The 25,936-nt window shown below is 45.5% G+C and overlaps 2 protein-coding genes across 2 annotated transcripts in view; both read right to left on the minus strand.

Annotated features, from left to right (window-relative positions):
• Positions 1-313: 313 nt before the first annotated feature.
• Positions 314-25,936, minus strand: part of LOC144705122 (sec23/sec24 transport family protein) — a 42,566-nt gene continuing 16,943 nt past the window's right edge. The window contains exons 8-14 of the mRNA XM_078577662.1: positions 12,374-12,455; positions 12,161-12,276; positions 11,722-11,817; positions 7,122-7,245; positions 6,755-7,029; positions 5,857-6,071; positions 314-640 (exon numbers count right to left, since the gene is read on the minus strand). Coding sequence (XP_078433788.1) covers positions 420-640; positions 5,857-6,071; positions 6,755-7,029; positions 7,122-7,245; positions 11,722-11,817; positions 12,161-12,276; positions 12,374-12,455 — 1,129 coding nt within the window. The 3' untranslated portion in view covers positions 314-419. The remainder of the gene's footprint in view (positions 641-5,856; positions 6,072-6,754; positions 7,030-7,121; positions 7,246-11,721; positions 11,818-12,160; positions 12,277-12,373; positions 12,456-25,936) is intronic.
• LOC144705123 (uncharacterized) lies at positions 21,158-23,062 on the minus strand. The gene is made up of 2 exons (XM_078577663.1): positions 21,565-23,062; positions 21,158-21,223 (listed from the first exon to the last, which is right to left on the minus strand). The coding sequence occupies exons 1-2, from the start codon at positions 22,190-22,192 to the stop codon at positions 21,195-21,197; spliced, it is 657 nt and encodes a 218-aa protein (XP_078433789.1). The 5' UTR covers positions 22,193-23,062; the 3' UTR covers positions 21,158-21,194.

Consider the following 25,936-nt stretch of genomic DNA (forward strand, 5'->3'; position numbering starts at 1 on the left):
ATATATATAGAACTGTCTTTATCTATAGCATTCTTTTGTATGTGAACAGTGGCAAACAATGTAATTAGCACCATTAGCTAGGATATATATATAAAACTGTCTTAATCTATAGCATTCTTTTGAATGTGAACAATGGCAACCCATGTAATTAGCACCATTAGCTAGGATATATATATATATATATATAACTGTCTTAATCTATAGCATTCTTTTGAATGTGAACAATGGCAACCCATGTAATTAGCACCATTAGCTAGGATATATATATATATTTCACTGTCTTAATCTATAGCATTCTTTTGGATGTGAACAGTGACAACCAATGTAATTAGCACCATTAGCTAGGGCAAAAAGCCCATTAGTCAAGATATTGTAATCAAAGAGAGAAATGAAAGGACAAAGGCCTCATGGAATTTCAGCTAAGCTTCCTGCTTGAGATACTGAATGGCATCCCTAGAGACCCCTTCCAGAAAAGAAACGAAGCCTGTAACCCCTCCGTAGACGTTCCCATCCACGTCTTGCTCTTCAATTAGATAGCTCTCGAATAGCCCTGCATCGTCCTGTCCTCCCCGTATCATTACCAGCCTCGGCGTTATACTTCTCTCCTGCTTCAATCTGTTGATCATCGTCCTCAATGCGCCTGCACCGTCCGATTACAAAGGAAAAAAGAGTCATCCAACTGGGCCTGACTTAAATGCCTAAGATGGATGTGAGAAGAGAGAGATTTAAGACTGACTATTATGTTAATTATGTGTTTAAGAGAAGGGCTGACCAACTGTGCTTAAAAGCTTTAGCTGATAGCAAGGGCCCTACTTTTCATCTTTAAGCAGGATGTTGTTCTTCAACACTCCCCCACAACCTAGAGTCGGGTGATCCAGATTTGGCGGTGTTGGATGTGGCAGTGAAGGAGGATGCGGTGGCGTCGGCGCGGGTACTGCTGCAGGGTCGAAACGGCACATACAATGTTAGAGTACTGGAGCGTCAACCACCAGCCCCACCTGATATAGGAGGTCAGGATTCTGGGAATGGGGCGGCCGGAGGCGAGAGGCGAAAGAGGCTGTTTGAAAGGGAAGGGGAGATGGTGCCGGATGTAAAGGATGGCGAAGGGGAGGTGGAGGAGAGGGAGGCAGGAAGCAGGAAAGTGATGGCAGAGGGGAATAATGTAGCGGAGAGCTCGCGAGTATCGGAGGATGTGAATGCAAGTGATAATGCAAGTGATGGCAGGATGGAGATCCAGAGTTCGGGAGCGATTGACCAGAAGGGGCCAGGAGAAAGGGCATAATGCGATTGCCAAGAGGGAGACGGCTATTAAGGGGTGATTTACTGGGTCGGAGCATTGGTTATGAGCGGCAGCAAATTTTTATCAAGAACGTCGACGGAGAGAAGATATGGCTGGAGGTTGGGAAAGGTGGGAGGATGCAGTTCCCCCGAGAATGGATGGCAGTAAGAGTGGGAAAGACGAGGCGAGACAGGATGGAGAGGAAAGCAAACAAATTGAGAAGCAGGGCAATGGAGGAGAGTGTGATAGAGGAGACACTCGAGCCGGAGAGGGAGGCGGTGGTGGCAGGTCGACAATGCGACACGAGAAAGAATTGTGGGTGTGCTCGGAGGCTTCGCGGAGACTCAAAAGGACGGAAGGGGTCTGTGCCGGTCTCCATGAAATGCATATCATGGAATGTGCGGGGACTCCGGACGCCAAGAGGAGAGGGATTGTGGGCAAATACTTAAGGGAGTGGGGTGCCACGGTGGTGTGCTTGCAGGAGACGATGTTGGAGGATTGTGGAGCAGGGGACTAGCGTGGGGTTGGAGGAAGTCTGCTGGAGGGGTTCGTGTCGGTGAATGCAATCGGGCGATCAGGGGGGGTGCTGGTTGCTTGGAATGAGGCGGTCTTAAAGGAGGAGGCATGGCATGGCCAATTCACGGCGGCAGTAAGGTTGACCCGAAATGATGGTTTGGGGATGGCCGTAGCTTCAGTTTATGGACCTGTGAACGTCAGTCTGAGGGAGGTGCTATGGTTGGAGCTGGCGGAACTTGTGGAAAAATTTCGAGGGATGCCATTGTTGATTGTTGGAGATTTTAATGTGACCCTGAGGGCAAATGATAGGCCTAATGGAGGAGGGGGATGAGACCAAGGGTCGGAGGAGTTCTGGGCTTTTTTGGCGGAAGCAGGGTTGCAGGAGATGGGGCCAATTGATTGTTGTTTCACATGGAGGAGTTCGGGGAGAGCGGCTTATAAGTCTCGGCTGGATAGGTTCTTATGCTTCGTGGAGTTGATGGAGAGGTTCCCGGGGGCAGATGTAAGAGCCCTGCCTAGGCCTATATTGGACCATACACCGATCATGTGGCAGTCCCATGAGGGCCATGGGCGGACCACATACTTTAAATTTGACAAGTCATGGTTACGAGAAGGGGGTTTCAAAGAGGAGGTAAAGGACATATGGCGGACACATTCAGAGCAGGACCCAGGGGCGAGCAGATTGGCATCTCGCATTGATGGGCTGAGAGATCACTTGAAAAGCTACAGAAGGAGGATAAGGGAGGCGAGATGTAACGTGAGAGTCGAGGCCCTCACAAGAATTAGAGAACTGGATGAGTTGGAGGACGGTCGGACATTAATGGGTGTGGAGATTCAGGAGCGAAGGAAGTGGAGATGTGTGGTGGCAGAGGAGGATAGGAAGGAGGAAATGGATTGGAGACAAAGATCCCGGCAGCTATGGTTAAAGGAGGGGGATGCAAACACGAGGTTTTTCCAGCTTGCAGAAAATGGACGACGAAGAGTGAATCAGATATTATCAATGCAGGTCGGATCGCAAAGGGTTACAGGGACACAGGCAGTGGGTCGAGCAATGGCAGAGCACTTTCGTTCGATGTCACGGCAGGGGGGTCGGAACAGTTGGCGGTGGACGGGACAAGGGGCGTCTCAGTTAACGCAAGGGCAGAGAGATGGTCTGGTGCGGCCTTTTGATATGGAGGAGGTTCGGGCAGCTATGGCAGGGCTGAATGGCCAAGGCGCCCCAGGACCGGACGGCATACCGGTGTTTTTCTACAATGAGTTCTGGAGTGAGGTCAAAGATGATGTGTTCGCCACATTGGTTGAGCTCAGGAACCCTCAAGCTAATATGGAAAGGATAAACAAATCCTTCTTATTCTTACTACCGAAGCGGCAAGGAGCAGAGAATGTAGGCGATTACCGGCCCATATCGTTATCCAACTCCATATATCTTATTGTGGCAAAGATACTGGCTAATCGATTACAAGGGGTACTTGGGGACTTGGTTGGGTCGTTTCAGTCTGCTTTTGTTCCGGGGAGACAGCTTGTTGACTGTGCAGTCCTGGCAGGGGAGATTATTGCTTCGTGGAAGAAGAATAGGACCAAGAGGTTCATGTGGAAGGTAGATTTTGCGAAGGCATATGATTCTTTGGATTGGCGGTTCCTATGGGCAGCGTTACGAAGGAAGGGTTTCCCGAAGGAATGGATCAAATGGGTGAAGCGATGCGTGACGTCTCAGTCGTTTGCCGTGTTGGTAAATGGACGCCCAGAAGGGGGGTGGATCAGACCGCAGAGAGGACTCAGACCACAGTGTCCACTAGTGCCGATGCTTTTTGTTCTGGCAGCTGATGTACTAGCCATAAGTACTTCTTTGGTATGTGGAAGGGGTTGTATTAAAGGTTTTCAGACGCCGAGCCAGCCACTGGGCATCCCTCTGTTACAACATGCCGATGATACACTGTTCTTCATTGAGGGATTGGTAGAGGAGGCCAAGAATTTGGCGGAACTCTTGCGGGTGTTCGCAGATTGTTCGGGACTGCACATCAACAGAGGAAAATCGGAATTTGTGGGTTTCGGCCTCTCGACGGAGGAGGAGACCCAGTGTGCCAGGGCGCTTGAAACGCCAGTGGGTTCACTGCCTATGAGATACCTGGGGCTACCCCTATCTGTTGATAGCCTACAACAAGCAGACTGGCAACCAGCGGTGGAGAAGGTGGAGAGACGATTGGAGGGGTGGAAGCAAAGATTCTTGTCGCGAGGGGGGAGACTAGTGCTGCTGCGATCGGTATTATCAGCAATTCCAACTTTTTATCTGTCTGTGTTTAAAATCCCAGTGGGTGTTGAGAAACGCCTGAGCGAGATCATGCGGAGATTTTTTTGGAAGGGGGCAAATGCGGGGGAAGGACGTGTCATGACGCTGGTTTCATGGAATGACATCTGCACGTCAACTAAACAGGGGGGACTTGGGGTGCCTGACCTAAATACACTAAATGTGGCATTATTGACGAAATGGATTAGACGGATCGTTGGACCGGAGGATGACTTGATTAAGGAGGTGGTGAGGGACAGATACGGATCCAATTTGGATTGGGAGAAGTTGATGCGTAATGTGAGGGGGGAGTCGGCTTTTTGGAGAGGGCTGAGGAAGGTATGGCCAATGATCAAGGAGTTTTTCTGGGCCCAATTGGGGAATGGCGCCGGCTTAGGTTTTGGACGGACAATTGGTCGTCGCATGGACGACTCCGTGATCTGTTCCCTCGTCTTTATTCCCTTGCCCGTCACCGGCATGCCTTGGTGGAAGAGTGTTGGGATGGAGTGTGGTGTCCAACTTTTGCGGCCATCTTATCTAGTCAACGGGTGGAGGATTTCTTAAGCCTTCAGCAAACTCTGAACAACTGGAGGCCAATGGAGGGGACGACAGATGGGTGGGTATGGGCATCGGGTCCGTTTTCCAGCCGAGGTGTTTACCAGATTTTGAGACCACACCACTATGAGGACCCAATCATCTTAAGGGCATGTCGCTCAATCTGGAGGCAAAAGATTCCCTTAAAGGTTAGGGTGTTTGTATGGTTGCTCGCCAGGAAACGGACAATGACCCGTGTGAGACGGCGAAGGTTCTTTCCGGCTGAATCTTCACTATGCCTTGTGTGTACGAAAGAGGAAGAGGGGTGCGAGCATCTGTTCTTCCAATGTCGGCTTGCTCGGGCGCTATGGGCTAGCCAGGGGCTGGCAGAGGTTACGTCGAGCTCGCAGCTGTGGGCCACACTGCCGCGGCGCAAGCAGGGGACTGACAAGGATCGGGGGCTGAGATTCGCGGTGCTTTGGGCAATATGGTCTCACCGCAACGAGGTCGTTTTCAAGGGGGCGGAAATGTCGGTGGAAAGGGCTAAAAATGATGTAGACTGGTTTTTTGTTGGTTTGGTCCTGGATGAGGTGGTGGATATGGGCGGAAGGATGGGCTTCTGTTTTTTGGCCTAGACCCGTCCACGTCCATGAGTACGGAGGGTCACCAAGTTGGGTGATCTTCTATATTATTCAAAAAAAAAAAAAACACTCCCCCACAACACCTGCCGCTGGCTTATTTATGGCCTAGGCATGCTGTGTATTGCTTTTGGGATTCGAAGTGCTGTAGCTGATGGATTCAAGTGCTTATCAATTGTGATAAAGCTATAGCTGATAGAGAAAACTGGATTCGGTCATGGTAGACATCATGACAATGACAGACTCATTATCATCTGCAACTTTGGGTCATGGCTGACATCGCCAGGTGATGACAAACTCATCATCATCAACCAAAATTTTTAACATAATCATTGATTGGCATTGCCATCCTAGTTAGAGACAAATGACAAGGGACATTGCCGATTTGTCTTCGTCCCTTGTCATGGTGAGAGTGATTGGCGATGAACAGTGATGAATCATCAACCTTTACTGACACTGGAAAGAAAATGACGATGAAAATGAAATGACATCATCATCATTGCCATGCTGGCTAGCACAAATGACGAGGATGATGGCAAGGATGATGAATAATTAACGGACCTTGGCATATAGAGCAATAAAGGTAGGGGAAGTTAATGACTTACAGTCTTGAGGTGGAGGGAAGGGGATGGAAGCGTCCACTGTAGAGGAGTAATAAACTATGAGATTAGTGAAGGTGTCGAGGAAGAAGATGGGATTCCCGCTTGTGATGAGTGCGGCCCTGCTGAGTGAATGCCGGGGGAATGACTGCTTGTCAGGGGACGAATATGAAGTCAGCAGAGGATAGATTGCTCGGTGAAGAGAGCTCGGCTCCAACGCGCTGCATCACAAAACGTTATTTTTTAAATCATCAGAAATTTCCCCTACAATAATTAAAATTTCAAAAACATGCCCAGATGGTTAAAACGACTATTTTTTTTGTTGGAAAGAAAGTTCAATTCCTGCAATCTAGACTTTTCATTCAAAATACTTCAAAAAAGAGCCCCACAGAAAAGAAACTAGCATGTTTTCAGGGCCATGGTACCTTTAAATAATAATAATATCTACTCAATGGACTGGTTTTCAAAATCACGAAATAAGTCAAAGAGTTTTAGTATCTCGAAGCTCACTATCTAACATCTCTCAAAAAAGAAGTGACATCAAAAGGTCCATTCTTTATCTAACAGTTTAAGTACCGGCAGAGAGAATGACAGAATAGTCAAATGATAGACAAAAATTGCCTCCTTTACCTTTATGGATCGTCAACTATGCCTAAGTTGATTATTTATCAGCATTATGTCTGTAATGCTTCGGAAAGGGCTACATCTATATAAAGGGAAAATTTCTTACTCGAAAGTTACGAAATTATCCCTGCCATGGGTTGGGGATCGTACTGTCTTAGCCTATCAATCATCATTATCTAACGTCTTTTTAAATAGAAGAAAGATTCATTCTTGGACTAATAGGTCAGTTGTCACAACAAATAAAAGCACACGATCATCATCTGATGATTATGCAACTCACCTGAAGATGCATTGAAGGAAGATTCTGTAGTCTGGGTGAACCCCCTCTTCATGGAATCGGAGTAGAGGGTTCCTGAGTAGAGCAAATATGAGACGCGGAATAGGCTGCAACTGCGGACATTGGGAAAAGGATACATCGGCGCTCGATATCATATTCCTGGAGTCAACATTGACTATTTTATAAGCATCATTGTATTGACCCACTAGAATAATCAGCCAGTCATAGAGCAAGCTCCTCCCTTCTCTGACTCCTTGCTCTAGGCAAGCTATAATAACCTGAATTCACATGGAAAATAACCCACCATTTATAATTTCAAAACTACCAGTTTTTAACATGAAATAATTAAGAATAAATAAACAAAACATACCTTATGAACCAGGATAGTCAGAACAACGTCAGCATCAACACTGTCGTAGATTTCATTAAAGTTTAGGCCAGTCGACATTTGAACAGAGCGTATCCGCAGTCGTCTCTGAACAAAGTGCTTTGACCTGAGGCAATATCCAAAGAAACATGATTATGCAAAGGGTTCAATCACAAGATTAATATTATTGAACAAACTATACCACTTATTTTAGAACATCTGGGCTGTTTGCGACTCATATTGAGCTGCGATTAACCAAGCCCAATATGCTCCTGGAAATATCAATTCTGGATTGAAAGAGTACATTGAGCCATTTTTACCTCTTTTCTTCCCGCTATTTCTTTGATCGAGAGGGCAACAGACATGGAATCAGAGCGAGGGAAGATCCTCGCATGGTGATTCTGACGTGATGTCAATGATTGACCTAACCACCACAGTTCTAGGCTCCACGATTCCTTCATCCATCTTACCTTAACCTAGACGTCTTAACCCTGACAAACATGTTTGCTCCTGCTGAACGAGTGAACAGTGTTATTTCATCTCCAGCCCCTCGGTTTTTTTCTCCATTGCTCTTCTCAGTCTGTCATTGCTCTTCTTTTGCAGACATACAGAATAAGCAAACGCAGCAAGCCTGCTATGCGTTTTTATGGTTTTGACCAGCTGACTCAAACGTGGACTACTTCTTGGTGTTCTCTGTTACCCTTATTGGCAGATGGTTCCCTGACTGACTGAGTACCGGTGCCACGAGCTTCTACTAAATTACAGGTATGATTGTTCATTTACTGATACGACCCCGACGTATCTAGGGTCTTTCATCATTTAGCCTAATAGGGGCATTTAAGTCATTTAGACTTTTTGTAATTTCTTTAAATAGAGCAACCCTCCCTTGAGGAGGGTAGCCAAGAAGTATCACAAGAATGTGTTTGGCTCCCTCCAGCGACTTCCATTCCGCCGGACCCCTCTCGTAGGCGACGTCCATTCCGCCTGCCCTTATCCTGCCGTAGTCCATCCCGGCACGCCGAAGACCATCCCGGCGACTTCTTCCTCCCTTCTCGTCTTCTCCCCAATACAAACCAGCAGGTTCGTATCATTTACCTTGTTGACTCTTCTGTCATCTGTTGATGTGCATTCCTTTTTCTGATGATATGGGAGCTATACACATGTCTATAGGGAGGGAGTGGTACACTCACCTCCTCCCAAACCATGCCATAAAATTTATTCACAGGACATAACCTTTATCAGTGGACAAATGACATGCAATGCACACGTCGTCCTTGCGTCAATCACACCACCTGACTGATGATCCTCCAACAGAAAATAACTCAAAATATACAAAGCAGCATTGCGACGATTACTTAATGGTTTGACTCAACGCTAACAAAGATTGGTGAATTATGTGCAGACTATGACCACGTCCAGGAAGTACGGTACCACATTCAGCAAAGATACTGTACGCAGGAGGATGAATTGCAGATTGCTGATCTTGTAAGATTGATCAATGACTCTGCTCTTAAAATATCCCACTGCATTAGCACATGGAAGTAAACTTCAGGCATTTTGAAAGTAAATTGATTTCTATGGGCCACCTGCAGCTAATTAAGTACATCCTATGAGATTGGGCCTATTAGTACCTGAAAGAGCTTGGACCAGGGTTAGAAAATGATAGAGCCCAAATTTTCAACCACAAGGATAAAATGAATTTTGACGATACAGTTATCCAGATTCACAAAAAAGAAAGTCATCTTCGTCTGACCCCCTCCATTTGGTCTTTACACTTCAAAACTCTGCCAACATTGTTAACCAATCGCAGAGTGCTAATGTAGCACCTCGACTCACTCCGCCCACTGTATCACAAGGGCCCAAGAAGACTCAACCTAAGGGATCATGTGGAGATGAGAAAGATCAGGTATGGCATAGTCATTTTAGATGACATCGCCCAACGAAAAAGACATGCCGGAAACTCTATGGATGAACTGCATTAGCGGATAAACTACAAAGCAAGAGCAACAGTGTGTTTACCACTAACAGGCCTAAGCAGCTGAAGAAAAGTGAGGAAGAGAAATTTCAGGACAAACTGCATCATCTAAGGAACCAACTGAAATTCAAACAATTCATCATCCCGTCCCTTGTCCATTCAGGTAACTCATGTTTTTCAATTGCAAGCCGTTATCTCACCAGTTTGCAAGCCTGTACTTGGATTCTAGATTCTAGGGTTACTGACCATATGGCTCCTTCAAATCAGAATTCAAACAATATGAAATATGTCATTGAAGTAAGAAAGTCCAAACTGTGGATGACACTCTGCTTACAGTTCCTGGTATCTGTAGTTATCGAGATTAAACCACTTGGAATTCTTATGCCCTACATGTCCTTAAACTGTGACTGCCTTATATCTGTTCAAAGATTTGGACAGGTTTCTTTCTATAAGCTAATATTTGGCAGGATTTATGCATTTCTTTGTGACAAGGTTGCGAGACTGAAGCATTGCCTAGCTATGGTATGAGATGATATGCACTAGAGTTCTTCCCACCATCGAATGTCCTGCTTGGTTTTAATATCAGTGGAGGCTTCACGTCTATCATGTCAATGGATAAGGAAGACCATGCCTTAATTCTCAGTCAACAGTTGGGATATTCCTCCTTTCATTTGCTAAAAACTTTCTTCTCTGATGTTTGCCAGGGTTGATATGCATGGATAATTTTCTTTCCCAAGTCTACCACCTACCCAAACATAGGCGCAGTACTTAAGCTTCTTCTGATTCCACAGCTATTGGTCTGGTTGAATTGTTCCACTGCAATGTGCCGGGGCCTCCCCATTTATTGATTTACACAGTTTCCGCCAGTTCTTATCCTTAAGATGATGACAGTTGTTAGACAGCCCTTTTTTATGTTTTATTTTCTTATTTATGTACTAATGAGCCACATGTTATAGGTGGCCCATTTCGTTTAAGTGACATGGGGTCCAGTCTTCTCACTCTGCATGGCCTTTTAAGGCCCTATCACGTTCAATAGAGATTAAGCTGTTTTTGGCCAAAACCCTAGCTGACAGAGCTTCAAGACAGGGAGCAGCAGGAGAGTAAAAGGCTGATTAAAGTTTAACAACAGTTTTACTTGGATCCACCTAATGAAACATAAGCCTGATGTCCCTACTATTATTCGAGAAATTGTGACAATATTAAAAGACAATATATTACACTGATTAAAAGCTCTCACACTGATAATGGCAGGGAATGGATAAAATTCTACTCTTACAGCCTTTTAAAGGTGCACTGTATAGTGCATGAATCATCGTGCCCGCATACACCTCAACAGAATGGAGTGGGTAAATGGAAACTTGGGCATCCTCTGGAATAAAACCAGGGCCCTTCTCATCCAGAGCAATGCTTCAACTTATCTCATAAATAGGCTTCCCAAAACAAAAGTGCTTCCTCCACAAGGCGCTTTATAGACTTAAACAATCAATTGCTGATACCCAAGTAGTTTCATGGCTTGAGTAATCCGCTCAAACTCTCTAGGCATTTTCATCATCTATGTTGACCATATTATGATCACCGGAAACTCCTCCCAAGGGATTGATACATTAAGCCAGCCACTAAGTAACCAATTTGACATTCAAAGTTTAGGCCCACTCAAATAGTTCTTGGGAATCCAGGTGGGTCATTCCTGTAGATGTATCACTTTAACCCAAGGGATTCCTGCAGTTGTAGTTGTATCACACAAATGATATTCTCAATGAGATTAGCTATCTCCAGTGCTAATCCATCTTGGCTCCAATGGAAGCAAATCTCGAACTTAAACAAGAAAACATAAGCAAACCTCCTACTTATCAGCGCCTTAATGGAAAACTCATTTATCTGCCTCATACACGGCCATACATTTCTTATTCCGTGAACTCACTCAGCTAGTTTATGCATCATCCTAAGGTGTCTTGTTCGCAGCTTCCTCCTAGTTTTTGTTACATGAAAGGGACCACTGGTCTTAGCATCACATTTACGAGGTACGTCCTTGATTCTCGAAGTTTGTACTGAAACTGATTATGCTGGATCACAGGTTGACCACAAATCTACAACTAGGTATTGCTCTCTCCTCTGCGGCAACTGAGTCACCCAATGCAATAAGAAGCAGCGGGTCATTTCCTTAAGCAGCACTGAAGCTGAATTTTGAGCTAAGTTAGGGCATCTTTGAATCACTTTGGATTCAAGGCATCCACTACATGTTGGCATTCTCTCTGACACAAATCTGCAATCAGCTCAACCATATTCCCATCCAGTACAGCTGGATCAAACACACGGAGATTAATCACCAATTTATTTAAAGAAAAACTAAGTTCAAGCTCATCAACATTGTTTACATCCCCACCGAGCAATAATTGGCTGATCTCCTAACCAAATTCCCACGTAGTGCACACAGTTTGAGGCTACACTAGACATTTTTCGGACAGCCGTAACTTGTACTGGGCTGTGACAAATCCTGTATAGATCGATTCTGGATTGAATGAGCTATTTTAGCTCTTTTCTTCTCACTACTTAGATCGATAGGTCAACCCACAATTATCTCAGGGAAAAATATGAAAAGTTGACATCACGTTGATCCAGGAATCATACATTTTTGAAGAACTAATCTCCGTGTTAGATGAAGTCTCGCGGGGCACAATTATACTGTACTGAAATGCGGTTTGTATAACAGGAGGATCAGTGTGCCTGCAAGGCAGGGTGAACTTTGTATCAGTTGAAAAAATTGGCGCCTTAATATTTCAGTGAAAATTGGGAGATGAGGTTCTAAAATTGAAAAAAATAATGCCTGTATTAAAAAAACGATTGAAAATCCTGATTCATTAGGGCAAGATTTACAGAAACCTCTACGAATAAGGGAAGCAAATCCTTAAACTTGAGGGAAACCATTTAAATACAAGAAGGGACCATATTTCCCGGAAACCAGTAGCAGAAAAGACGAGATGAAGAAAAAGAAAAGAAAAAGGAAAAAAAATACAACATACTATAGAAACTAATTTTTGTGAATGAAATAGCATGATTTTGGTTTAACCTGGAAAACCCAGCGGTAGTAGCAAAGTCAAACTCATAAGCATAGGTAGCAAAAGCATCACAGCAAATAATATGTTGAACGTTCTCATACTGGGGATCTGGAAAGAAATGACCGTACTGCAAACAAAGAGAAAAGAAGATGAGAAGGCGACTATAACAGCGACAGAAAATTATTATCAACAATAGAAATGAAAATTAAGTTATCCATCCATACAGATTGCCCAGTTTTGAACTCTGATGACGTTCGGAGCCTCAGCACACAACCAAATGCATAAGGACGACTCAACATTCGATAACTGAGAAAAAACACATTTCATCATTTCATATCAATTTTATAAATGACATAGGATGGAATTTCTAGAAAATTAAAATATCCATAAAATTTCCTTGCCTTTCCAATTTCCCCAGATTTTTATTTATACAGTAGAAATTCAAATGACACCCTGAGCAGAGGCATTTAACAGCAACGGATTTATAAATTAAATTCATAAACAAAGCGGTAGGTCAAAGATTTTTCTACATGGGACATTTCAGAATTTGTTAAATACATAATCCATTAGATAGATAATGAACATAGGATCATGTGCGCTATCCAACTGTAGTCTGTCCATACTGAATCTGTTTCTGATGCCAAGCTGGGGGACACTAAAGCCTGGATTGCAGGGACCCCCCATGTGTAGGAGATTGATACTCTAACTTTGTATCAGAGTAATATTAATTTCAATTTCACAATGTTCCACAAGGATTCTGTACGATAATGGAAAATGCGACGGAGTAATGAGATCTGAACGTCTTCTATTCCCTCAGCTAGGCTCCTTCCTGGATCTGATCTGGACCGCTCCCGCTCCTCTCGATAGCTCCTTCCTGGATCTGATCTGGACGTCCTCGTGCCTCGGTGAAGCTCCCGCTCGATCAAGACTCCCTCCCAATAGGCAGGTCGATTCCCTGCCTCTAACTCTTCTCGACGATGTAACCGTCAACCTGTCCTCCAAGAAACTACTCAATATCTATTACCTGGTCACCCGACCTTATAGGGACACGTCCCCACTCTGCTGTCTTGATCTGTTTTCGGTCAACGGCAATGGTTGACCGCCCTCCCCTTATTCCTTCTTATGTATTTCTTTGAATAGAACTTATCAATACTTCCCCCTTGAAGATCCAGCTTGTCCTCAAGCTGGAAATCTGGAAAGGTTTTGCGAAAACGTTGGACTTTCTCCCACGATGCTTCGGTAGCTGGTAGATTAGCCCACTTGACCAGTACTTCGGCTCCCTAGGGTGCGCGACGATATTTTAGTATGTCTTCAGGATACACCTGCCATTCATAGTTGTCAGTTAGACAAGATGGTAGAGATTGTATATATTGATTGTGAGGGCCCACTGCCTTCTTAAGCAGAGATGCATGGAAAATGGGGTGCAGGGTAGACTGGGAAGGTAGACCAATCGATAGGCTACTGATCCTATTTTTTTGAGAACTTTGTAAGGACCAACCGTAGACCATGTCTCACTTTTAAATAGACCATGTCTCCTTCCGAATACTCTTCATCTCTTCTATGCTTATCTGCTTGGGTTTTCATTCTTGATTGAGCCCTTGCAAGATGCTGTTTTAAAGTGATAAGAATTTCATCCCTCTTCCTTAAAAGTTGATCAAATGGAGTAAAAAGGTGATGGTGTTGATCCATAACGGATAAGTGAAGGAGGGTCTCAACCGTAGACTGCTTTGAAAAGTGTCGTCTTGATTGATGTATGATAAGAGGTGTTGTAATTGTATTCAGCCCAATGTAGCCAATTCTTCCACATTTTTGGATTCTCAGAAGTGAAACATCTTAAGTAACATTCCAGGCCTCTGTTGGTGATGCTGGCAAGGCTCACAAACACAAACCCATGTGTAGGAGATGCAGAGGAGTAGGATGCTTCCTGCAGAGTTGTGACTTACAGGACTCGGGGAAGGAAACACCCTGGGAAAAAGTGCAAGGGTGGGGTAAGAGATGGGCCTGGTGAAGGACCCTGAGACGGAGGGGAAGGCGGTATAAAGCAGGCAAACACTACTGGAATGTCTAGCCATGGAAATGGTAGACGGCGTCCTGGATCTAGAGGAGGAGGTTAGGAACAGGCTACGGAGGAAATACCTGACATTGCGAAGGAAAGAACTCTAGAGATTAGACACTGATGATTTCTTCATTTGGGGTTTGTCTATGGTACACATATTTTGGTGTGCTAATGGATACAGCTGGTTGGAGGTGAGGAGACTCAAAGATGATGTTGGGTTCTCGTGACCGAAGGGACACCAGGTTTCGAATCATCGATGATCATTCTGGAAGCCCAAGGAGGGCAGTTGGGATACCGGTCATCTTGATGGGATTAGTGCCTACGGATCCAAATGTGGTGGTATTAGAGGCAGAGGTTGCCAGGGGCATCCCACCTCCACCATTTGTCAGCCTGTGACGATCAGAAGGCAATATCACAGTGCTGGTCTCAGGATGTCAGCTGCCGCTGCCACCACCTGAGACATGAGGGGGGGGGGACATTGGGATATCATGGAAGGAAGCCGTAATGTCAGTATCACAGGGGTACTATTGAGCCTTGCCAGCATCCAACAGCTGTCAGTGACTCCTCTGAGGCTGGAGTTGCTGGGTGGGGAACTTGGGGGCCAACATCAGCTAACATAGAGGTCGTATGCTAAGCTCGAACTTCTCAAGAAACAGTCACATCACAAACATCCCGTGTAATGCTGTTGGAGGACACAGAGCAACATACTCAATAGATAGAAAAAGGTGTTTCTATGGTGACACAAATTTTACATCAACTATATTCTAGTCGATATAAATGTCATCTGTGGAATTCAAATTTTGTGAGCTACCTCTTAGCCACGTGGATCCATAAGAGAGTAACATGTATGATGGACAAATAAAAATACCTCGAATAAAAAGGCAATCATCCTGAGTGGCAAATTTTCCCTTGGGTGACGGGATATGTGGGAAATCAATCAGAGAGGGGAGCCAGGCCCAGAGAGCTAAGAAATTTACATATGGATGGACCTATCATGAAGGCGGACATCATGGGCAAATACATCAGATATAAAGTTGAGCAAATACGTTGGGGGCAACCGTGAATGTGGTTTGTATGAGATGAGACGAGAGCAAAAGTTTGGTTGGTCACTGGGAAAGGAGGAAGCCAACACTTTGAAGAGTTTAAATGGACAGGGCAATGGAATGGGGTGCAGCCAGAAAGGAGCAAGACATAGTGCCTGAGGAGAACACAGAGAAGAATGGGAAGGAGCGAAGTACTTGAGGGAGCAAAGACAGGAAAGGGTTGATTTGATCCACCCATGAAGTTCATCTCTTGGAAGGTCTGTGGGCTCTGTGATGAGTGGAGGAGAGGAATAGTGGGAAGAAATATGTAAAAATGTGAAGCCTGCGGGGTGTGCTTATAGGAGACCATGTTGAAGAAGTGTTAGGCTATGGATTGGAGGGTAGAGGGATGTGATTTCCTCGAGGAATTCCTGATTGTGAATATGGAAGGGCAATCTGGTGGATTGGTGGTGGCTTGGAATGAGCTGTCGTCTTCTAAGGAAGACTTATGGACAGAGCAGTTTGCTGCAGCAGGACAACTGAAGAGAAGCGACAGCTTTCAATTGGAAGTTGTTTTGGTCTACACTTGCTAAACCTCAATTTAAGGGCATCCCTTTTGGTTGGAGCTGACAAGAGTATTATTGTTATCATTAAGTAGTATCGAAACTCCAGGAATTACTATTATTGTTAAGTGGTGATCTCCAGGTGACTTTAGAAGCCTCACCAATGGGACTATCGCAGAGCCACCTCACCGAGCCAGTGGCCTGGACTCCCTATCAGTAGTCTTCTAGGCATTAAATGCGGAGGACTCTCTGAAGGAAATGGGACTGATGGTCGGCATGTTCACTTGGAGGTGCATGATGGTTCCTACATCCGTATCTTGGTTGGATCGGCTCTTGTGCCCAGTGGTGCTCCATGAGCAATTTTCACCCGCGGGCATGCAGTCTCTTCCTTATCCTCTGTAGGAGTACTCTCCGAACATATGGCAATCATATGAGAGATCCACTCAGTCCACATACTTCACGATGGGAAAATCTTGGCTCCGCAAGGCAGGCTTCAAGGAGGATGTAGCCAGATGTTGGGCAGCTGGTCTGGGCACGATTTGGCACCAATGAAGCTGGCTTACGATCTTGGAACCCTACATAGCCACCTCAAGGAGTTCAGAAAACAAATCAAGGAGGTGGAAAATAGAAGGTAATCTGATGCCTGAACCCCAGTTACGGATCTGGATCACCAAGATAATATCAGAATCTTATTGGAGGAAGAGCAACGTGGGGCCAAGGAGATGATAACGAAGGAAGATAAGGTGGAGAAGGATTGGTGACAAAGATCAAGGCAGCTATGGCTGAAGTAGGACAATGCTAACACATGTTTCTTCCATCTTATAGAAGATAGTAGGAGGACAACGAATCAGATATTGAGAACAAATCAGGCAGGAAGCCAGGACCATGTGAGAACCCAAGCAGTACGTAGAGCACTGACGGATCATTTTAGGATCATCTCACAAAGAAGGGGAAGACTTAAGTGGAGGTAGAGCAAAAGGGGAGCAAGTTAGTTGACACTGGCGCAGCAGGGGGAGCTGATGCGACCCTTCTCAGATGAAGAGGTTCGATAGGCCATCAATGGGCTCTTTCTTTTATATCACATGTAACAGGTCAATTCCATGTCTTTTGTATTTGTCCCATTGTAAACTGTCCTATGCCCTATTATATAAGGGATACGCATGATCAGGTTAGTGTAATTTCCGGGAGGTTGAAGAGGAGATTTAGGAAGAAGAAGAAAGAATTTTTATTCACTCAAAAATGCCCTACATTCATACATTTTCCATTGTCCCTTTTAAAGAGAACTACATATTCGACCGTTGGGGCTTTCACGATCGAAGAGGAATATGACCGTTTGAATCAACGGTCATATCTTATGACTGTCTAACGGATCAGTCATAAGAAGCCTCTGATCGGGCCCAATGACACAATGTCTAATAATGGGCCTCATTTGGACCACATGATCTAACACCCCCCCTCAAGTTGGGTATAGATGTTGATCATGCCCAACTTGGAGACCAAGGCTTGGAACTGCAGGCCAGGAATGCCTTTGGTGAAAATGTCTGCAATCTGCTCCAGAGAAGGAATGTAGTGAGGAATAATGAATCCCTCATCAATGCTTTGCTTGATATAGTGTCGTGCCACCCGTGTATGCTTCGTCCTTTCGTGCTGGACTGGATTTTTAGCCATAGCAATTGCTGATTTACTATCGGAGTACAGAATCATCCCTCTGCCAAGGAACACCTTCAAATCCTGTAAGATACCCTTAAGCCACATCCCTTCACATACTCCCTTCTTCAATGCTCGGAGTTCAGCTTCTGCGCTTGACAAAGAAACCTCCTTTTGCTTCTTACTACGCCATGTAACTAGGTTCCCTCCTATGAGACTGCAATAACCAGATGTAGACCGGCTATCCTCAAAAGATCCTGCATAGTTAGAATCCGTGTAGAGGACCACACTTGGCTCATTTCCTCTGTTAAATAGTAGGCCAAGTTCGATTGACCCCTTCAGGTATGCTAAGATGCGATCTGCTGCATTCTGATGTGATTCACGAGGGTCATTCATAAACTGACTCAGAGAATTGACTGCGAACGCGATATCTGGCCGAGTGTGGTTGAGATAAAGCAGCTTGCCAATGAGTCTTTGAAATGAAGTCTTGTTTACTGGTGCGTCTTTTTCATCTTGTTCTGCCTTTAACTTAACATTATTATCCACTGGCGTAGCTGCTGGTCGACAATCCAATTTTCCGGTTTCTTTTAACAGGTCAAGGATGTACTTAATGCTGAGAAAGTACGATCCCTGACCGAGAATAGGCCACTTCAATTCCCAGGAAATATGTCATTAGACCTAGGGCCTTTATGTCAAAGGATGATGAAAGGTGCCTTTCCAGATTCTGAATTTCAGTGTGGTCATCTCCAGTGATGATAATGTCGTCAACATACACAATTAGGATTGCAATCTTCCCATCCTTGCCATGCTTTATAAACAATGTGTGGTCGCCCTCACTTTGGAAGAATCCCACTGCTAACATTACCATTGAAAATCTCCCAAACCACGCTCTCGGGGATTGTTTCAGTCCATATAAGGATTTCTTGAGGTGACATACGTCCCCTGAATTTTGACTTAAACAGTACCCAGGAGGAGGTGCCATATACACTTCTTCTTTCAATTCTCCATGTAAGAAGGCATTTTTCACATCATATTAGTAGAGTTTCTGTAAACAAGAAACTGAAATCTTGATTAATGAAACAAAGAAACTACAGGTGTTTATATAGGGAGCCCTAATGGGCTAATTAGAGATAGGGCCCTTAATGGGCTAAGAAGAGAAAGAATGGAAGAAAGAAAGAGGAGAAATAATGTCAACACTCCCCCTCAAGCTGGAGCGTGGATATTTTCCACACCCAGCTTGACACAGAGCTCCTCAAACCTAGGGGCATGAAGCCCTTTGGTGAAGATGTCTGCAAGCTGATCAGCTGACGGAACATATGGCGTGCAGAAATTTCCCGACTCAAGCTTCTCTTTAATGAAATGTCGATCAATCTCAATGTGCTTTGTGCGATCATGCTGGACGGGATCATGAGCAATGCTGATAGCCGATTTGTTGTCACAGAACAGCTGAACAGGAGAAGGAACCGGACACCGTAGCTCACAAAGAATCTTGGTAATCCAAAGTGCTTCACAAAGACCATGCGCAAGGGCACGGAACTCCGCTTCAGCACTTGATCGGGATACCACCTTCTGTTTCTTACTCCTCCAAGTAATAAGGTTGCCTCCCAAGAAGGTGCAGTACCCGGAGGTAGACTGGCGATCAACCACAGACCCATCATAATCTGCATCGGTGTAGACTTCTAGGCGAAGACCACTGTGACGACGAAACAACAGTCCACGGCCAATTGTGCCCTTCAGAAAACGAAGAAGTCGATGGGCAGCATGAAGATGGTTCATTCGAGGATTTTGCATAAACTGACTAAGAACACCCACTGAATATGCAATGTCGGGACGGGTGTGGGTGAGATAAATCAGTTTGCCCACAAGTCTTCGATACTGCCCGGGCTCAGCAAGATCTTCATTCTCATCAGCACCAAGTCGATGATTAGCATCAATCGGTGTCGAAATAGGCTTGGAGTCCTCCTTTCCAAGCTCACAAAGAAGGTCCACCGTATATTTCCGCTGACAGATGAAAATCCCACTCGAAGAATAAGCCACCTCAATACCACGAAAATACCGTAACAGACCAAGATGACGAATAGCAAACTCCGAAGACAGATAAGTAGCCAGCTGAGCAATGGTCTCCGTATCATCACCCATGATAATAATGTCATCCACGTATACGAGAAGAATAGCAACTCCCCCTGACGTGGAATGACGGTAGAAGAGGGTGTGATCTCCATTACACTGGCGATAGCCACGATGCCTCATAGCCATGGTGAAACGGCCAAACCAAGCACGGGGTGATTGCTTTAAACCATACAACGCTTCTAATGGATATAATGGTGAAGGATGAGAGCAAGACACCAGGGCTAATGAAGGATTTTCTGGAGGATTGGATGAGGAGGATGAGGGGGCTGCGGGAATGGGAGTAACACGAGGCTTGCGACGAGCGAGGGTGAGACCATAACGTTTTTCTGGCAGGCAACGGCGTATAGGTAAAGGAGCACGAGAGAGAGGAATAGATGAATCCGATGGAGGATCTGCAGGAGGATTCGAGGGAGCAGAAGATGAATCTTCGATAAGGACAGGAGAGGGATTTACGGAAGGGACAGAAGGATCTGAGACTGGTGCGGGCAGAGGAACGGAGGACGAGATGTTCGTGGGGATAGCAAGTGGGGACTCTTCGGAAGAAACAGGCGGGGAAGGAATAGAGACTGGTGAAGACGTAGATGTTTGAGGGAGAATAAGAAATTCAAGAGGATCCGACTGAGGTATTAAAGGAGGTGAGACTGGAGACGAGGAGGGATAATACGGAGTGAATTCGTCAAAGGTAGCATCCTTGGTGACGATAAATCGACGAGAGGGTGGATGATAACATCGATAACCCTTTTGGGTGGAAGAATAGCCAACGAATACACATTGGATGGCACGAGGATCAAGCTTGTCACGACCAAGATGGTGGTTAGGAGCAAAGCAAACGCACCCAATGACACGAGGGGTAAGATTGGTTCGGAGAGAAATGTTTGGGAAGGAATGCTGGAGACAGTCGATGGGAGTAGAATAATCAAGCATGCGAGATGGAAGACGGTTGAGAAGATGAATGGCAGTTAGAACGGCTTCACCCCAAAAATACTTGGGCACATGCATGTGAAATAAAAGGCTCCGAGTCATTTCAAAGATGTGACGAAATTTACGTTCTGCAACACCATTCTGCTGGGGTGTGTATGGACACGTGGTTTCATGGATAATGTCTTTTTGTTGGAAGAAAGTGGTTAACGTGGAGTTGACATAGTCTCGGGCATTGTCGGAGCGGAAGCGACGAATGGAGGTAGAGAATTGGGTTTGAATGAGAAAATAGAACTGGGGAATAACAACGGATATCTCCGATTTATTCTTCAATAGATAGGCCCACGTGAAACGAGTAGCGTCATCAATGAAAATGCATAACCACCGAGCGCCGGAAGTGCTATGAATAGGGGACGGTCCCCACACGTCGGTGTGAACGAGAGAAAAAGGAATCGTCGAATGGGAAGAAGAAATAGGATATGTAGTACGATGATGTTTAGAAATTCGACAAGCGTCACAAACAAAGCGGTCCACAGAATGACCTTGAAAGAGTATTGGAAATAAACGATAAAGAGTAGCAAAGGACGGATGGCCGAGACGTCGATGGAGAAGCCATAAACGCTCATGAGACGCCGAAAGGGAAACAGCAGCGGCAGCAACAGCGAGAGGGGACGAAGGAGATCGAACAAGATAGAGGCCCTCATGCTCCTCAGCAATGGAAATCGTCCTCCCCGACACCTTATCACGATAAAAACAGGTATTAGGAGTGAATGTAAGGTCCTGGTTTAGATCGCGAACAAGACGAGATAAAGAGAGAAGATGATGAGCAAGACGGGGAACATGAAGGACTTTAGTGAGGTTCATTGAAGAAGAAAGAGCCACACGACCAATCCCAGCCACAGTGAGAAGATCGCCGGAAGCCGTTTTAACTTTGGAAGAGCCGGAAACTGGTTCATAAGTCACAAAAGCTCGAGGATTGGGTGTCATGTGAGCCGTGGCACCGGAATCAAGAAGCCAAGTGGATGATGACAGAGAGTTTCCAGAAGTTGACGGAGGTGGAGAGGGAATGGTGGACGTACCTGCATGGGCTAGAGAGCACGAGCCCACGACTGGAGGATCAAGCAATCGCCGAAGACGTTCCACTTCCTCAGGTGTAAAGTCGGGGAGAGAGGCATTGGTCGGAAGAAGACCATGACGCATAGGCACTTGACCCGGTGTTGGCACTTGGCTGACAGAAGGGGCAACAGTAGCAAGATTGCTCTGTTGTATTCGCTTCCGTTGAAGCTTAAAGCACGTCTCCTTCGAGTGACCCCTTTTTTTGCAGTAATTGCATAAAAGGGAAGGATCACCTTTGGAGGATTCCTCAGTCCGAATAGACGCACCACGAGGCGAAGCTCCAGTCGGTGTAGTCGTTATCGAGGGACGCATGGAGGAAGATGAATGTGCTATAAGTGCTGAAGCCGGGGTCTGGGTCTGCTGAAAACGGGATTCTTCAATTCTCGCACTGCGGAGCGCATCCTTGAAGGTAAGCTCTTTCTCCCGGTGTATAAGTTGAGCCCGTAGCGATTCATATTCCGGGTTCAGTCCCATAAGGAACTGAAAGACCCGAAGCTGGAGGGTATACTTTCGGTCCACGGAATGAGGGTCTGGCGGCATGTAATGATCAATCTCATTCCAAAGGGAAATGAGCTCCGTACTGTACTCCATAACAGACCGGTCCCCTTGGCGCAGGTTAGTGGCCCGATGTACCAATTCATATAGTGTGGCAATGTTGTGCTTCTTGGAGTGGCTTTCAAGAGCAGCTTCCCACACTGCCCGAGCCGACTCGAGGGACAGGAATTCACCCTTGATACTAGGTGAAATACTGTCCAGCAGCCATCAGTGGACCACCCCTTCAACATCCAGCCAGTCATAGTACTTGGAGTCCGTCTTGGGAGGTCCGTCTTCAAGTAGATGACGCATCAGTCGCCCCTTGAGAGTAATCTGGACATATTGGCGCCATTGGAGGAGATTGAAGCCAGTAAACATCCCATCTGGAGGCATCCTGGGCAGAGAAAACTGTCCAGGTGAAGCAGACCAATTTCCCGACTCAAGAGATGCCTCCGGAGCATTTGGCGTTTGGCCAAGGCTGGGTGGAGTAGATGCTGGCGTCACATCGGAGGCCTGAGCTTCTGGAGAATCAACAACCGCAGGAGTCGCCATGATGGTCGCAGAAGCAGAATGGGCCCGGACGAAGTAGGAAGACCGCGTGGACGAAGGCCAACAACTTGCACACTTCTGCAGACTACGTGCAGTCAAAAGACAGCACGGTTGAAAAACAGCACGGCCAAGGACTGCGCGCCGAGGGCTGTGCGGCCGAGGGGTTGCGCGGCCGAGGACTGCGCGCGGCCGAAGTTGCTGCGGCCGAGTGCTATACGGCCGAGTGCTGTGCGCGGCCGAAGTTGATGCGGCCGAGTGCTGCGCCCGGCCAAGAAACTCCTAAAATCTGCGCGGCCGAAAAGATTTGCAGACAAAGGAGACTTGGAGGAGATGCAACCGGAGCGCGAGATCTTGGCGGATAGAGGAGCGCCAGGGATTGGAGCGCACGGTCGAGCCCAAGAACCAGGATTAGGCTTAGGGTTAGCGCTCTGATACCATGTAAACAAGAAACTGAAATCTTGATTAATGAAACAAAGAAACTACAAGTGTTTATATAGGGAGCCCTAATGGGCTAATTAGAGATAGGGCCCTTAATGGGCTAAGAAGAGAAAGAATGGAAGAAAGAAAGAGGAGAAATAATGTCAACAGTTTCCAATCAAATATTGCTGCAAGTGCTATTAAGACCCGAACTGTGTTTAGCTTTGCAACTGGGGCAAAGGTCTCGTTGTAGTCAATTCCATTAGACTGGGTATATCCTTGTGCTACCAACCGAGCTTTGTGTCTGGCAATTGACCCGTCTGAATGATATTTAAAAGTGAACACCCATCTACTTCCCACTAACTTTTTTCCGGGTGGGAGTGGGCCCATCTCCCAAGTGCCATTCCTCTTTAGTGCTGCCATTTCTTCTTCTATAGCTGTCTTCCATGCTGCAGATGACATAGCTTCCATCACATTCTTTGGAATAGATACTGTCATCAGGGCTTGAACCACCTGATTATATTCTCGAGAGAGCCGGGAATAAGATATGTAATTTCTGACTGGATAGAGTTTGGTCTTCGTACAGCTACGAATTCCCTTGCTAATAGCAATGGGCCAACCATCGTTTCCTGAGTTTTCTTCACCTGCTGGCAGTTTTTCTTCACTTGAATCATCTTGTGGTCTGTAAGGCTCCTCCTCCTCAAGAGGACTCGGAGGAGTGCTTATAGCCATTTCCTTATCATGAGTTTCTGATGCTGACGCTGAAGAGATGCTTCGCTGCATACTGTCATTTTCTGGCTCAGTGGACTCTAAATACGCTTCTGATCGTTCTGAATGGGCATGGAACATTCTGATTTCGTCAAACTTTACGTCTGCAGTGATGAAGATCTTCCTGGAGCCTGGGTGGTAACATTTATAGCCTTTCTGGGTTGGCGAATATCCCAGAAACACACATTTCAGGGCTCGATGGTCCAATTTCCCTGCATGATGTACTTGAATATACACAATACAACCAAACACCTTGGCTGGGAGGTTAGTTCTTAAAGATAAATGTGGAAACTCAGCAGATAAGAGATCAATAGGAGCATGATAATTTAGTATTTTTGAAGCCGTCCTATTTATGAGGTGAGTGGCTGTTGCGACTGCCTCAGTCCAGTAATTCTTGGGACAATTTCCTTGAAATAAAATAGCCCTGGCTGAAGACATTATATGGCCAATTTTCCTCTCAGCAAGACCATTTTGCTGAGGGGTATTTACACATGATGACTGGTGTATTATCCCCTTTTCCTCCATGTAATTATTTACTTCTCCACAAAAAAATTCTGTCGCATTATCTGATCTGAACATCCTTACTTTCTTCCCGAATTGAGTATGAATCATTTCACAAAATTTAATGATAACAGATGGAATTTCAGTCTTGGATTTCAGTAGATATACCCATGTATATCTAGAGAAATCATCCACAAATAAGATGAACCATTTATGATGGGATAGTCCAAGTATGGAGCAAGGCCCCCATACATCACTATGAATACATTCAAATGCCGATTGAGTTCTGTGATCTGAAACTGGGAAGGAGGATCGTTTGTGTTTAGCAAACTGGCAACTTTCACAATTTAAATGATAAAAAATAATCCCTTTAAACAAGTTGGGATGTGAATGTTTCAAAATATGGAAGGAGGGGTGTCCTAATCTCCTATGTAGGAGGGTGATCCGTTCTTCAATCAGGGCAGTATAGGTGGCTTTCTGTTTTTCATCCTCCTCCAATCCATCTAGCAAGAGAAGCCCTCCCTTCCTCTTAACAGATGAAATCTTCCGTCCGGTTTCCTTAAGACATAGGAAACAAGAATCTGAGTCCAGGATAAATCGCCATCCAATATCACTAACTAACTGAATTAAGGACAGAAAATTCGCTCTTAGTTCAGGTACATGTAATACACCTTTCAACAATTTTCCTTTGATCTCAATTGATCCCCTTCCTGCCACTTCTAATATTCCCCCATTAGCAGTAAAAACTCTGAGATTATTAGTTTCTGGTTCGTAATTTTTAAATAGCATTTTGTGGGATGACATATGGTCTGTCGCCCCAGAATCTAAAATCCAAAAAACTGAAGTGGGTGTATTATTAGTAGAAGCAGTAAAGGCAAACTTTTTACCTGACTACACGAGTGATGTGGAGCTAAATTTTTGAAGAATCTTGTTCATTTCCGACTGAATGAGTTTCTGAATTTCACCTCCGTCCTCCCCCTTCCTTGTAGCAGACGGTTCCTCTCCTTCACTGGCCACATAGGCCTTCTTGTGCTGCCCTGGGTTCCATGTACCTTTTCTGATTTGTTCTTCCTTCCAGGCCAACTTTCTGCAGTCCCTTTTTAGGTGGCCCGGTTTCCTGCAGTAGCCACAAATAAGTTCTGAGGAGTTACCTTCCTGTGGAGTGGACTTCGGGTGCTGGGAAATGGGAGAGGATGTGGCTGCAGGATTCAAATTGCTCCTTGGTTCTCCCTTCTTGGCCAAGTGAGCCACTGAGACAGGGGTAGATGCCTCGCCATCTTTGGAGTTAAGCTTCTTTCGCCGCTCTGCCCCCTGTAATTCAGAGATAGCCTCTGCCAAGGTGGGGAACCTCTCCCTGTGCAGCAATTGACTTCGAAGATTTTCATATTCCGAATTCAGCCCCATCAAAAAAGTGAGGGTTCTGAATTTGGTCTCTCTGAGAAAAGACGGTGAGTTCTTGTCACCTGTGGGCCAGAGAAGGTCAAGCTCCCTCCATATGGCCTTTAATTTTGCAGAATAAGAAGAAATTGATAAACTGCCCTGTTTCAAAGTTTTTTCTTGTTCTCG

Source organism: Wolffia australiana, chromosome 7 (genome assembly GCF_029677425.1).
Source record: "Wolffia australiana isolate 7733 chromosome 7, ASM2967742v1".
Classification (NCBI taxonomy): Eukaryota; Viridiplantae; Streptophyta; class Magnoliopsida; order Alismatales; family Araceae; genus Wolffia; species Wolffia australiana.